This window comes from Heliangelus exortis, chromosome 13, assembly GCF_036169615.1.
Source record: "Heliangelus exortis chromosome 13, bHelExo1.hap1, whole genome shotgun sequence".
Taxonomy (NCBI): Eukaryota; Metazoa; Chordata; class Aves; order Apodiformes; family Trochilidae; genus Heliangelus; species Heliangelus exortis.
This window is the reverse complement of record NC_092434.1, coordinates 16,997,697-17,013,143: the sequence shown is the minus strand read 5'-3', so window position 1 is coordinate 17,013,143 and position 15,447 is coordinate 16,997,697. Positions and strand designations below refer to the sequence as shown.

The window sequence follows — 15,447 nt, the reverse complement described above, 5'->3', positions numbered from 1 at the left end:
CAATATGCCCTGCAACCCAAGATGATGTTCTAGCAGAAATCTCTTGCTTCTCCATGAAATAAAAAATTTGAATACATAGCTACTGTATTCACCATCATCAGGCTAATTCTGTCATTCTATCAGGATCATGGAATATTATCATGTTCCTAGGAAACAAGTACTTTCCACACAAGAGCAAGCAAGAATAGTAGTTCCTGAACCTTGAACTGGGAAGAATTAAGATGGTCTGGTTAGCAGAGCTTTGGTTTGACATTTGTTAATAAGGCACATGAAAAATTCCATGTTAAAGAAATAAAAACAGCAATAAAACACACACACCAAAAAAAAAAAAAAAAAAAAAACAACCAACCCCAAACAAACAAAAAACTCAAAACCCAAAAAACCCACAGAAAAACAAAACACCAGAAGTGTCAGACTTGAGGGAGGGGAGGTTTAGGCAGGTTGGTTGTTTGTTTTTTAATCAGGAAAAGGTTTTTCCCCCAGAGGGCAGCTGAGCAATGGAGCAAACTCCCAATAGAGGTGGTCACAGCACCAAGGCTGTTTTGAGTTCAAGAAGCAGTTGGATGATGCCCTCAGGCACATGGTGTGAACCTGGGGGAGCCCTACACAAGGACAGGAGTTGGACTTGATGATCCTGATGATCCCTTCCAACTTGGCAGATTCTATGACTCCATGAAGTTAGAGTCCCAGCAGAGAAGCAGTGGATCCTCTTTTCTGCACATCAGCTTCTAAAAGCTGAGAGAATACCTCATGGCAGGGTTCATCCTCCCCTTTGTTTCTAGGTGGCTTCATGAGCAGGAAACTATTCACCACTCTCAACTTTTTCCTCTAAAGCTGATCTACTGACAACCTGTGCAGCTCACCTGTCCATCTGGTTTCAGATCCACCACTGTACACAGAAGGAATCTCACTGCTGAAATCCTGGATTCATACCTGATTGCATAGCAAAACATGCTCAAAATTGTACTGCCAAGGGATAGGAAACAAAGTGCTGAGCTTATTGCAGAGGGCAGAACAAAACAAGCTGTGTAAATACAGAGGCAAACAGCACCGGGCTCACACTGCTCAAGTCTTACTCAAGTTCAGTGTTTTGACAGCTCCAAGGCATTAATTTAAACACCATTCCAAGATGACCTCTTCATAAACTTTGTTTTATGGCTTTTAGTGTTACAAAAAGTGTGCAACATACAAGGAGCTTACAGAAAACCCCACTGAACTGCCAAGAGGTTGCTCAGAAGTACATTCAGCAACACAGCTCCCAAGGCAGCACACTGTAAAACCAGGTGCCAGCTGCCACAAGTTCATTTTAAATAGTCCCCGAGAACAAAAGTCCAGTTGGGAAAGGCACTTCTGGCCCTATTTAAGATCAGAACAATCAAGGTAGATGAAGTAATACTCAGACTTAAAGCCATAAAATTTTTGAGCTATAAAGAGGTTTTTAGACATTTTAATACCTAACAGGCTGTAAGCTACTCTGCTGCCTTGCTTTTAACACCTTTTTTTTTTTTTTTTTTTTTTAACAGTTCTCCTTGAATGTCCCAACCTTTGGTTCACAGGGGGGCTTTTTTTTTTAAAGGAACAAAACTTTGATCTCCAAATCTGAAGTCCACATCAGTGATCCCTCCTAGGTAATGCAGAAGTGGTGACAGGGATCAAACAGACCCCAAACAGACTCAAGATCACTTTAAGATGGTAATGTTGCCACATGGTTCCAAGTTATGGGGTTTTTTCCTATTTGCACTCATCCTGAACCACTTCAGACACCACAAAGGATCTCACAATGGATCATTGCTGGCCCACAACCATTGTTGTAAAGGTAAAGTTACTGAGTACTGATTCCCACCTTCTCTTTTAGTTACACAACAGAGAAATTCAGCTTCAAGATTCCTTCCAGCTCCATCTCAACACCACACATCCTGCCTGAGCTTTCCTGTATTCTTAGAAAGCTGTTAGAAAATGCCTTTTGCAAGTATTCTCATTTTCAGATAATGTGAAACTTAGTGAGCAAAACAGATATTAAAAGATAAAATTTAACAAATTCTCTTTGAGGACATCACAAAGTCATGATGGACTTCACTGGAATGTCTCAAGGGAAGAAAGTATTTGGGGAAATTACTCTGGGAAGAGCTGACCTACAAAGAGAAGAATTTAAATTCCATCAGCACTCTTCCCAGCAGAACAAGTTTAGACTTTGGTTTTATACAACTCACAGAAAGAGCTCACAGATGCCTGGAGGAAGGGAGGGAAACAAAAACCCTTGTTGTCTGTGGCTTGTTGTATTCTTTTCCCCTTTGTGTAGGCCTTACCTGCGAGCTGCTCATGGAAAGGAAGCCAACATAGCCTCAGAGGACATGAAAGGGGTTTGATGTGGACAAGCTCAGGCCACACTGCTGAGTACCTGAGCTAGAATGAACCCTGCATTACCTGCTCTCTCCACTGCTGCTGTGCCAGTGGCCAGAGGGGAGAGCAGAACCAGTACCAATAGGTAACCACCAGGTTGGCACCCAGCAAAGCACAGGCAAAGGGTCATGAAGCAGAACCAGGAAACACAGCACAGTTTCATTTGTGTTCTGTGAGGGAAGGGGAGGATCACATCCCTCCTACAACTGTTTTCATAGAATCACAGAATGGGCTGGGTTAGAAGGGACCTCAGAGCTCATCAAGTCCAACCCTTGATCCACTCCCCCCGTGGTTCCCAGCCCATGGCACTGAGTGCCACATCCAGGCTCTTTTGAAATATCTCCAGGGATGGAGAATCCACCCCTTCCCTGGGCAGCCCATTCCAACGCCTGATCACCCTCTCTGCAAAGAATTCTTTCCTAATATCCAACCTAAACCTCCCCTGGCAGAGCTGAAGCTCTGCCAGGGGAGGTTTAGGTTGGGTATTAGGAAAAAATTCTTTAGTCCATGCCCTCTTGTCCCACTGATATCTGCCCAACCCCCCCCTGGCTCCAACCTCCTTTCAGGGAGTTGGAGAGAGTGATGAGGTCTCCCCTGAGCCTCCTCTTCTCCAGCCTCAACACCCCCAGCTCCCTCAGCCTCTCCTCACAGGATCTGTGCTCGAGTCCCTTCACCAGCCCAGTTGCCCTACTTATACATATATTGCACATATACAATATACTTAAACATATTTTGCACATATACAATCAAGGCTATTAACAATAATATTAGAATGACCACACAGCTGTAGAGTTGTGATTCAGCCACTGGAAAAGTGTGTTCTTAGCACCACACCTTCCCAGATGATGCTTTTACCCTTTACCATTGGGATCCCTTGGACAAGCAGTCACCACAGGAATCCCATTCCCACCTTCAGTTTAAGAAAAGCTCAGAGGAGACTTGCACCATGAACTGGTGCTTCAGTTTCTTCTTTTACACTTTTAGAAAATGATTTTGCTTCATATGATGCATCAGGAACAAAACAAAGTGAAGATGCTGATGGATGCCTGGAAGCCTTCAGTTAAAAAGAAGCAGTGTTACTGCACTCACAAGATCTCTGACTTCTGCTCAGATCCTGGCTCTAACAGCCCAGTGCTTTTCCAGCAGAAACTGCTGTTTAGTATTTTCTAACCTGTACTTCTCTGCAATAAGCACTGCCCTGGTATCCTGCTAAATCCCTGCCTGAGCAGCAGAGAGTTGCAGAAAATTCACCCCACTGTTTTAAGCAGGAAAAGCACATCATTAAGGTTGCCATAAGCAATCTGGAATTCAAACCACACTTGCCAGCACGGGGAGTTTCTCCAGTTCCAGGCTAAAAAGATCTCCTTCATGTTGCTCTATACTACTCATTAAGAGAGCAGTTCCAGCTGCCAGCTCTAACACTCCACTCAAAGACTTCTCCACACATCTTTAATGACACCACCTGCAAGGTAGGGATGTTACAGAAAAAGCAGACTGAGCCCTTGGTCTGAAGACTGGCAGCAAGGCAGCTGCATCAGCATGCTCACTGCTTCCACAGGGTCAGCTCCAGGTCCCTTCCAACCCAGCCAATTCTATGATTTTATGATTCTATGACACTGATGGCATCACCCATTTGGACTGCTGGGGAGAGACCCCCAGTATCTCACTTCTCACCTGTCTAAAACATTAAAGCACCAGAAGCAGGGTGCCCAGAGCATCATTTAAGCAGTAATAATAAAAAATAAAAAAAAAAAACCACTCACTGCTCCCACAGAGTCAGCTCTAGGTCCCTTCCAACCCAGCCAATTCTATGATTCTATGATTCTATGAAACTGATGGCATCACCAGTTTGGATTGCTGGAGTGAGAGCCCCAGTATCTCACTTCTCACCTGTCTAAAACATCAAAGCACCAGAAGCAGGGTGCCCAGAGCATCATTTAAGCAGTAATAATAAAAAATAATGAAAAAAACAACCATTCACTGCTTCCACAGAGTCAGCTCCACAGACTCAGTAAGAGGAGACTGATGGCAACACCCATTTGGATTGCTGTGTTCTGGTGAGACCCCCAGTATCTCAGCCCTCACCTGTCTAAAACATCAAAGCACCAGAAGTAGGGTGCTCAGAGCATCATTTAAGCAGTAATGATAATAAAAAATTTAAAAAAGCCACTCACTGCTTCCACAGACTCAGTAAGAGGAGACTGATGGCATCACCCATTTGGATTGCTGGGGTGAGACCCCCAGTACCTCACTTCTCACCTGTCTAAAACATCAAAGCACCAGAAGCAGGGTGCTCAGAGCATCATTTAAGCAGTAATAATAAAAAAATAAAAAAAAAAACCACTCACTGCTCCCACAGAGTCAGCTCTAGGTCCCTTCCAACCCAGCCAATTCTATGATTCTATGATTCTCTAAGAGACTGATGGCATCACCAGTTTGGATTGCTGGGGTGAGACCCCCAGTACCTCACTTCTCACCTGTCTAAAACATCAAAGCACCAGAAGCAGGGTGCCCAGAGCATCATTGAAGCAGTAATAATAAAAAAATAAAAAAAAAAACAACCATTCACTGCTTCCACAGAGTCAGCTCCACAGACTCAGTAAGAGGAGACTGATGGCAACACCCATTTGGATTGCTGTGTTCTGGTGAGACCCCCAGTATCTCAGCCCTCACCTGTCTAAAACATCAAAGCACCAGAAGTAGGGTGCTCAGAGCATCATTTAAGCAGTAATGATAATTAAAAAATAAAAAAAAAAACACTCACTGCTCCCACAGACTCAGTAAGAGGAGACTGATGGCATCACCAGTTTGGATTGCTGGGGTGAGAGCCCCAGCATCTCAGCCCTCACCTGTCTAAAACATCAAAGCACCAGAAGCAGGGTGCTCAGAGCATCATTTAAGCAGTAATGATAATAAAAAATTTTAAAAACCCACTCACTGCTTCCACAGACTCAGTATGAGGAGACTGATGGCATCACCCATTTGGATTGCTGGGGTGAGAGCCCCAGCATCTCAGCCCTCACCTGTCTAAAAAATCAAAGCACCAGAAGCAGGGTGCCCAGAGCATCATTTAAGCAGTAATAATAAAAAAATAAAAAAAAAAACAACCATTCACTGCTTCCACAGAGTCAGCTCCACAGACTCAGTAAGAGGAGACTGATGGCATCACCCATTTGGATTGCTGGGGTGAGAGCCCCAGAATCTCACCTCTCACCTGTCTAAAAAACCAAAGCACCAGAAGAAGGGTGCTCAGAGCATCATTTAAGCAGTAATGATAATAAAAAATTAAAAAAAGCCACTCACTGCTTCCACAGACTCAGTAAGAGGAGACTGATGGCATCACCCATTTGGATTGCTAGGGTGAGACCCCCAGCATCTCAGCCCTCACCTGTCTAAAAAACCAAAGCACCAGAAGCAGGGTGCTCAGAGCATCATTTAAGCAGTAATGATAATAAAAAAAAAAAAAAAAAGCAGCAGGGTCAAAGTCATACATGAATAGCTACAGAAAATTCTTGTTAAATTAAACTCCTGCATCTACCTTGTATCAATGGAGACCAGATTTTGGCCAGCCCATCAAAACTGCTTCTCACCCTGATACAGATTTGGCTTCATCTCCATGAACATTTAAAGAATTGCAGTCTTGTGAAGAATTCATGTTGTAAATAATGACAGCTGTGGTGCTGCAGTGATCTACTTGGTTAGCTTTTCTGATTTTATGACATAGATCTGTAGGCCACAAAGACACTAACAAAAACAAAACTAACAAAGACATAAACAAAAAATCAGTTTGATAATGAAAAAGCTTGCTTTGAGCTCCTTCTACATCTTACTTCAACCCAGCTGAGATCAGTGTAACTCAAGTTGACTCAGCTCAAATTAAACTGGGACTGTTACAGAAAGTCTACAAGCCAAGCAGGTTTTCTTCTGCTTTTTAATTCTATCAAAACTTTTTACTGGGCAATTAGTTCCACACTTAAAAGAAGACATGCTCTGCTGAGTCTGTTCTGCAGTTGGCTTGGTGGAAAGTTTTTTACACTGCATGACCAGGACACAAAAGAAAGTCTCAATTACCAAGGTACTTAGCCCAAGGAAGGCTGGTGAAGCCTCCTAGGAAAATTCAAGAGATTCAGACAGCAAAATTGCCACCAGATTAAGCTTGGCATTGCTTTTTAAACAAGGGACAGCACACGTGCCTGAATGATTTTGCAGAGCTGGTACAGCTATTTGTGGTCACCCTACCTCGTTATGTATGAGTAGTTAATTATGTCAATATAACCAGCTGCTTTCTCTAGACAAGACTCAAAATTTGTGAGAATCAAATAAAGAAATTACAAGAAGTTTTTCACAGAAGGCAGCACAGTTCTACCACTAACTACAGAAGAGTAAAATAGGGCAAGCAGAGAAACCATGAATGTTCTTGCATTAAATCCTATTTTTGTCACCTCAGCAGTTCTCATTCAAACAAAGATGTAAATAAGAACAAATGCAGAAAATTTCCTGTGCTGCATGACCAACGTTCATTTTTCACTCTGCTGTTACTGGAAAGAGAAAGCAGATGTGCACCACCAGTCCTAAGCCACAGGATAAAGGATAAAGACATCAAACCTACAGGTTGGCTTAAGACAAAATTTTAGACATTAAACAAATTAATCACTCTAATGCAAACCCATGAAATCTCAGCTACAAGATACACTACTGAAAGAAAATTCATCAGCTCTGAAACTGCCAACATTCAGACACCAGCATCTTAGGACACAATTTTTCTGAATGCCACCTCTGCTCAGGAGCAGCAGAGAATGGGGGTTTTACCTCCTGACTTGATGAAGGGAGGTTGCAATGAGGCCAGAAGCTGGTACCTGGAGCAGGGAGGATCTCTGCTCCTCACCTAACTCTGCTATGGAGACTGAAAAACTGAACATCAGAACATGAAAGTACCCCATGATGACAAGAAATGATCAGCCAACAGAAATGAATTTTTTTAGTACCATAGCAACCAACTTCCTAGGTCTTAAAACTAAATTAGTCAGGAGATCAAAAAAACGATTTGGAGGAATGATTTCAAATAAAAGGCAATTACTTAGGGCCTTTTATTCATCCAGTTCTTTGGATGAAGTTCTTTACAATTAGGGAGAAAAACTGCAAAGCTTTTTTAAGAGTAAGCATACATTTTCCAAAGATCAAAACAAGCAGAGTCCACCTAGAAAGTGGTGCTCCTGAGCAGGAAAGCACTATAAACACCCAGACAGGAGCTCTAGACTAGAAAATAAAGACAGCACATAACTTGCCTACAGTAATCTTTCCTGAAACCATTCTGTTCTGACATTGACAACCCAAGGGCAATACCAGAGACAGAGGCCTCCTTTCCTCCAGCGTGAGGGAGGAGAGGCTGCACGAAGGAAAACACAAAATCACAGAAAGTTGGGGGTTGGAAGGGACCTGGAAAGATCCTGGAGTCCAACCCCCCCCCTGCCAGAGCAGGGTCACCTCCAGCAGTCACACAGACACCTCCAGGGGGGGTTGGAATGTCCCCAGAGAAGGAGACTCCACAACCCCCCTGGGCAGCCTGGGCCAGGGCTCCCTCACCCTCACAGGGAAAAAGTTTTTCCTTATATTTCTGTGGAAGCTCCTGTGCTCCAGTTTGTCCCCACTGCCCCTTGTCCTGTCACTGGACATCCCTGAGCAGAGCCTGGCCCCATCCTCCTGGCACTCACCCTTTCCATATTTATAAACATCACTGAGCTCACCCCTCAGTCTCCTCCTCTCCAAGCTGCAGAGCCCCAGCTCCCTCAGCCTTTCCTCCCCAGGAGATGTTCCACTCCCTTCAGCACCTGGGGGGCTCTGTGCTGGATCTCTCCACCAGTTCCCTCTCCTTCTGGAACTGGGGGGCCCAGAACTGGACACAACATTCCAGATCTGGCCTCACCAGGGCAGAGAAGAGGGGGAGCAGAACCTCTTCTAATGCCCCCCAGGTGCCACTGGGCTTCTTGGCCACCAGGACACATTGTTGGCTCCTGGGCATCAACACAACTTTTCTGTACCTCTCAGTAAATCAGCCCCCCCCAACTGGACCTCTGCACAACACAGACTTCTCAGTGCCTCCTGTGCCAAGCTCAGCCTGCATCCAGCTACCCTTCTCTCCTGTGTTCTCATCCCTTTTCTCCTGGGAACACCGAGCTGCAGCAGCCCAGCAGTGCCAGCTCACCAGAAGCAGAGTTGTAAGGTAACCCCTTTGATGAAGCCAAACTGATCAATAATCAGCTACCAAAAGTATCAACATGCCAAGAAAATAATAAAACACAAAACCATCCCTCCCCCCCCAAAATCCACAAAAACAAGACTCTCAGCTCAGAAGTGCAGCAACTGGAAAAGGAGAATTAGGAACCTGTGCTCAATGCTCTGTTCACATGTCCAGGACCTAGCAGGGAAGGGGCCATCTTACCCTCTAATCAGCTCATACCTGGCTACAGTCAGATGAAAAAGGCACTTTTAAATATTGACACACCCTGAGATGAAGCCAAAAGCTGATGCCAAAGTAAGTAACCCAAATACAAATCAGACTTCCAAAGTGTATTTAGACTTTTCCTTTAAGACTTAACTACAAAAGCCAAGGGGAAATTTGGCTTATACTATCTGGACACAAGAAAAACCAAGAAATTCAGAAGAAATATGTGGCTAATCTTGAGTAAGAAGCCAAGCCTCAGGGGAAAAAACCTCAGAAGGTGTTCCAGCCTTGTCTCCATCAGTTGCTTTTGCTGTTGTTCATCTGTGGGGATTTTTCCCAAAGCTCAAGTGTTCTCAGTCCCTTCCTCCTAGGTCCAACTATTTTCTTCCAGTGACTTTGGTGGATCCGTCTCCCATTTGGGGGATTTTAGAAGCAGGAGGGACCAGCACTGATCATTCAAATTCATTCCCATCTGCCACAAACCACTGTAAATTCTTTGTTAAATTCAGTTTGAGACAGGATGCCATCTGAAAATTTCTAACACAAAGGCAAAGGCTCCAAATGCAGAGTCTAGCATTGAGTTAGAGCCCACTTCAAATCTCTAAAAATTGCAACACATTTTTACACCAAGTTAGCTCAACTTCAACTACAGGTTAAAAAAAAAAATGGGTTTTTTTTTCTTTTTCTGTTTTTCTCCTTAGGGATATAAGAACTCCTAAACTCCCTTGCCCCTGTACAGGTGGCTTTGAATCATCACCAGGTCAATATCCCTTAGAAAAAAAAAAGGAGGGTGTAAGCAAAGCCCGTGGCAAGGCTTAGGATACATTTTCCAGGTTTCTGATCATTGCCTTTAAAAAAAAATCCCTGTGTGTGTTATCTGAACCAGATGATAATGCTGTAGGCACTGTAAGAACATCACTAGAATACTAACTGCCTACTCCTTGGCAATTGTAATGATTAGAGAAGCAGAACAGCCTCCATCCTACAACTATACACTTACCACCTGGAGACACAGGCAGCTCCTGTTCAAAAGAGCTCACCTAAAAACACAGGACAATGCCTCAAGAGGTAGAAATTCTAAGTATTGAAGGAGATGGTTAACTCAGTAAATAGTAAGTCTTCACTACTGGCATTTCCTAAAAAAAAAAAAAACCACAAAAAACCAGCCCACCCCCATGCTATGTTTAATCAAAAGCCCTCAATTACTCTTGGCTCTAGACAGGTAAACAGTCATTTGCTGCCCCAGCCCAGACAACTCAAAAAAGGTATTTTAAATGCCAGCCTTGTGCATGGGAAAGCTGTGAGAGATGGAATAACAGGAGTAGGTGGTCAAACATAAGATAAAGTCACACATGGAGTCAAAGCAAACCCTTCCAGCTCAATAAACCATGGAGATAAAAGGGGGAATATTTAAACACCATCAAGCTAATGGGACAGATCACACTTGAACACCTCATTTCAACCTGAAAATTCCAAGGGAGCCTTCACATTCCCAATTCCTTTAAAAAGAAAGTAGAAAAACTGGAGAACAAGCACAGGGATGAGCTCACACAACCCTGCCTACAACTGCAGAACTACAGAAAGAGATGAAGACTCCAAGAATGCATTATCCTCTGGTTTCTCTTTTCCATCTGTAATTTTAAGGCTATTTCACTGGCTCTGTTTTATCAGACCACTTAAGGAGCTCAGGTACATACAGAGTGAGGATTAAATTATTTATATGGAAGACAAAAATAACACTCCCAACCCACCAGAAGTCACATTTCCTACTTTGTAAGTCACATCAAATCTGTTTTCTGACCTTTTACACCATCTGAAATAAGAGGAAAAAGACTATCCCCAAAACACCCAGCTTTTAAGATTAACTTCTTTAGCTCTTAACCCAACCCCCACCACTGAAAGCCTGATTTTTGCCAGAGAGCAAAGTATTCAGGCTCAGTGGTATTGTCCCTGCCATAAAGGTGCTACCAAAGAAACAGAACCATTCAGGATGAAGGAAGTAGCAGGAGGCAAAACTTTGATCTTTAATCCCAACTTAAGGGGGTGAGCTTCTAAAAATTCCATATAATGCATTAGCATTACAGAGATGGATACAATACTTAAATATTACATAATCTTTACAAGCACAATGCACCTGTTCTGACAGGTTATTTCCATACCTGTAAATGTTTCCTGACTCCCAACAACTCAAGTCATGCTTCAAATGTAAATCATCATTAATCACACAGAATTTTTTACCTAGGAAATATATTAATATTTCATGGGTTTATTTATACTATAGCCACTATGATAATTAGTTTAATAAGCAGCCCATTAAAAACTGCTTAAAGGCTACAGCCTGTGTAGAGTGAAATGCAAGCTCTGGAAGCTCTCTAGAAACAAGCTTTTCCTTTTCAGAAAAAAAAAAATCAAAAACCACAGGTTTTGAAGAAGAGAAGTAAAAATCACCCCTGTTCTATTCTGTTTCTTGGCATAAAGTTATTTGGATAATAATTAAAATACTAATGACATTAAAGTGGCTCAAAATGGTGAGGTATCCAGTGCACTGATAATTTCAAATAGAAACCAGTACAGCTGGAAAACATATCAAAACATGCTTTTGATGCTATTTTCAGGTTAAATGTACCAAAAATATGTTTGATCTGACTAACCACGACCACTGCCTCCTCCAAATGAGGAGCACCCTTCCCATTTTTCTCCTAAGGAAGGAAGGAAGGAAAGCAGGCAGGCTGTCCCATGTCTCCTACCTTCCAAACACTGGAACAACCTGAAATGCAGAACAGTTCTGCACCTGCAGAAGCAGATTCTGTGTCAGGGCTATTAAACATTTCGTTGCCTTGAGGGAAAAAAATCAGTGACAAAGTATTTGAAATCAGTCTAGGGGGGTTGATTTTTAGGAAAGAATTCTAAAAATATGCAGTGTTCAAATATCTGGGCTGGTAATACTTTAAATCAAGGCTCCACAAGCAACTTCTCAAAACCAAAGCTTTAAAATTTATTATTTTAGGGTTTGTTTTTACTGTTTTCTTTCAAACTGTTATTTTCATTTATTATTGAACTAACAAAATTTAATTTTAATATTGAATTTTAAAAATTAATTTTGTTATTGAATAACAAAATTTAATAAAATTCTTCTACTCTTCTTATTCTTATTCTATTCTTTGTGTTAAACAACATCTTTTCTTACCATTCACCTCACCAGACAGGCTGCTGTACCACTCAGCCAGACTCAACACTCCTCTTTTTTTCCATTCAGGATTCCCAGCAAAAGCCAGGGAGGACTTAAAAGACATCCAGGGTAAAAAAAAAGAGCTAATACTGAAACAACATGATTGCATTTACACTGGCTAACAAACAACTGTATATTTTATTTCCTCTATAGTTTATGGACTCAAAAGAAGGGCTTCAAGTAGTTTCTTCCCCTGTTTATTCAAATTTTTAAAATGTCCTCACTTTTCCCACATCACTTTAAAAACAAAAATCAACTGATACAGCCCTTAGTAAGGCACCCAGATACAAACCAAAATTTTTTCCACTTCAGATTAATATTTCACCTATAGGTAAAAAAAAAATAAAACTAAAAATCTCACCTGCTGCTTGTAGCAGTGTTCAAATGGTGCCCTCACTGATACTACCACAGACAACAACAACAACTCCCAAAATCTTACATTTACTGTAGCACAACTTTTAAAAAATGGGTTTGCAGAACTTAGGCTATTCCTCACCCACTTAACAACCTATCACTTCTCTGGTGTTGTCCAAACAGGCTGACAGGTGATCTAAGGTCACAATTTAAAGTCACACCAACAACAATAACAGCTAAAATGTCACTTTTTTCCTCTGCAGCCACCTCCAATGCAAAGGGAAACTCTGAGAGACAACATCTGACTCCATCCCCAATCACCCCATGTGCCCACCCTATGCTTACAACTCGTGATTCAAGACTCTAAATATCAAGAGTTAAGCTGTAGGGATGCAAAAAAGACAGATAATTTTAATTTATTCCTCAGAGCAGCACTCTGGGAAGTCATTTTTATGTCAGGACACAGCTCATCACACCCTGAGTGAGGGCAGGAGAACTGTTGAGCCTAAGAGCAGCTGGCAGACAATCAGGACAAGGCTGCAGATGGGCACCTTTGGAGAGAAAACTCCAGCCAAAACAACCCTGGGATCTCCTATGGATGCCTGGGATATCACACCAGGAAAATATTCACCTTCTGCACTGGTTATCAGGCACTGCTGCAGCTAGACAAGACCACCAGCCAGCAAACAACAAGGCTGGCTTTGAAAGGCCAAAAGGAAAGCCATGAGCAAGACAAAACATACAAAAGGGAGCTGAATTGCCATGAGAGATGCAAAACCAGCTCAGGGCTGCAGACACTGAAAAAAAAGTGTGAAGTGAGGCATCCCTTCATCTTGTGCTTGTGCAGAGCCCTCTGCCCCAGCCCTGAGCTCACCCCCTTCTCTGAGCCCACTTAACTCAGTAAAAAGGCAAAGCATTTTTCCAGCAGAAAGCTGATAAATCAGATGACAGACAGGTCCACCTCACTAAAATGGCAGAAAACCAACAAGCACTGGAACTATGAAAAGAGAAGGGAGGGGCCACACAACTGGAAAGGAAGGAAAAAGAGCTTGGCTTTTTTGGCAGGCTGGTAGCTCAAGAGCCACCTCCTGCAAGTGCAGCTTCTGAGATCCTCTCAGAGAGGATGTGCCTGACCTTGGGGGGTCCAAGGAGTCCCAGACAGGTGAAAAAAACCAGTAAGGGCCAAGTTATTCAGTAAGGATATGTCAGACCATTTTATATCTGTGACAGATGTTTCCATCATGAGTCATCTACCATGAGTGTCCTGCTAACCTACCTGCCCAAAATTAAAACATTCAGTTAGATTAAAGAAGCTGAATTATTTTTGGATGTTAAGGCAGGAAGGAATCATGGACAGTTACTGGTTCATGACTCCCCGTGGTGAGAGTAACCATTAAGTCACTGCCATCTGCTGTCTCTGCAATAAGGAACAAGAAACCAGCACAGGTTTTTTTCCTGGATGCATTTCCACGTGATAAAACACTCTTAAAACCGAGCCAGCCTGACATTCCTGGACTTCACAGCAGAGAAGCCAGGAACTGAGCAGCCCTCAACACCCAAGCAGCTCCCCAAAGGCACTGCCCCTTCTTCAAACCCAGCACGAACCATCACGGAATGAATGAAAAGATCGGGCCAGGCAAAACCCTGATGTGGCAACTGAAGTCCTTGACTTGGGCCACTCACGACAGATGCTTGGAACCAGCACAGACGGCCCAGCCACCCCTCTCACAGAACCCAGGTCCAAAGATCCCACAAGCGAGTCCGATCCATCGCAATCGAGCACCTCTGCAGCTGAGCAATACGAGAAGGAATCCGAACCTGAAAAATCAACCCCTCAGGCCGCTGCTGCTGCCGGGCAGGCTCCTTTCCTCAGCCAGCCCGTATTCCATCCCTCTGGAAGCGGCACAGCCCTGGAAGCCCTAAGGAATCCAGCCCAGCCAGGGCTTCTCCTTCCCCGCGGGGCGGCAGCGCGGAGCCCCAGGGTGCAAACGCGGCGGGCGCCCGGCTGCAGCTCCCCCCTCACCACAGGCAGCGCACTCAAACCCCGCGTTTTACCACAGAAATCGTGAGGTAAATGAGGAAGGGAGGAGCGGGCAGCGCTGGCTCCGCTGGAGGAGCGGCGGCGGGGCCCCGCTCTTTGTTCGCCACCGCCGCCGCGGGTAGGCCCGGCCCGGCGCTCGGCCCTCACCTCACGGACGTCCTGCAGGCATTCGAGGACGGCGAGGTTGTTGGCCCAGCTGTGCTTGGAGCAGAGCCGCACCACGTCCTCCCGGCACACCGCCTCCTCCGATAGCTTCCACCCGCTGCCCGAACCGCCGCCGCGGGGACCCCGCGGGCCCGACCCGCCCGGCCCCGCAGCCTGCGCCCCTAAAGCCAGGTTGCCGGCACCGGCAGGAGGCCCGCACGCCGCCGGTCGCGCCGCCAGCGCCAGCAGCAGGAGGAGCGCGGGGCCCGGGCAGCGGCTCCGGACACGTCCGCACGGCGCCATCTTGGATCCGCCACCTCCGGCGCGGCCGCCCGCCCACCCAGCGGCACGCACGCCGTATGCAAATCAGCGCGCCGGTGACGTCACCGCCCTCCGCGGACCACGCCCCTTTTAGCCATCTGGGTGGTTGGGCTGGGGGCGTGGTTTGATTTGGCCGCGCCCCCCGCTGCCCGCCCGCCCCTGTGAGGGCGGAGGCGCCATGGAGGCTCCCGGGGGCGGCGGGGCCGGAGCGGAGCGGCTGGGGAGGGACCTTGGAGGTTGAGTTCATAGAATCATGGAATTGGCTGGGTTGGAAGGGACCTCAGAGCTCATCAAGTCCAACCCTTGATCCACTCCCCCCGTGGTTCCCAGCCCATGGCACTGAGTGCCACATCCAGGCTCTTTTGAAATATCTCCAGGGATGGAGAATCCACCCCTTCCCTGGGCAGCCCATTCCAATGGCTGAGCACCCTCTCTGCAAAGAATTCTTTCCTAATATCCAACCTAAACCTCCCCTGGCAGAGCTGAAGCTCTGCCAGGGGAGGTTTAGGTTGGATA

At 44.9% G+C, this 15,447-nt stretch overlaps 1 protein-coding gene across 1 annotated transcript in view; it reads right to left on the bottom strand.

Moving 5' to 3' along the window:
- GLG1 (golgi glycoprotein 1) overlaps positions 1–14,959 on the bottom strand; it is a 97,211-nt gene extending 82,252 nt beyond the window's left edge. Inside the window, exon 1 of the mRNA XM_071757070.1 lies at positions 14,614–14,959. Within this exon, the coding sequence (XP_071613171.1) occupies positions 14,614–14,913 (300 nt within the window). The 5' untranslated portion in view covers positions 14,914–14,959. The remainder of the gene's footprint in view (positions 1–14,613) is intronic.
- Between the last annotated feature and the right edge of the window lie 488 nt (positions 14,960–15,447).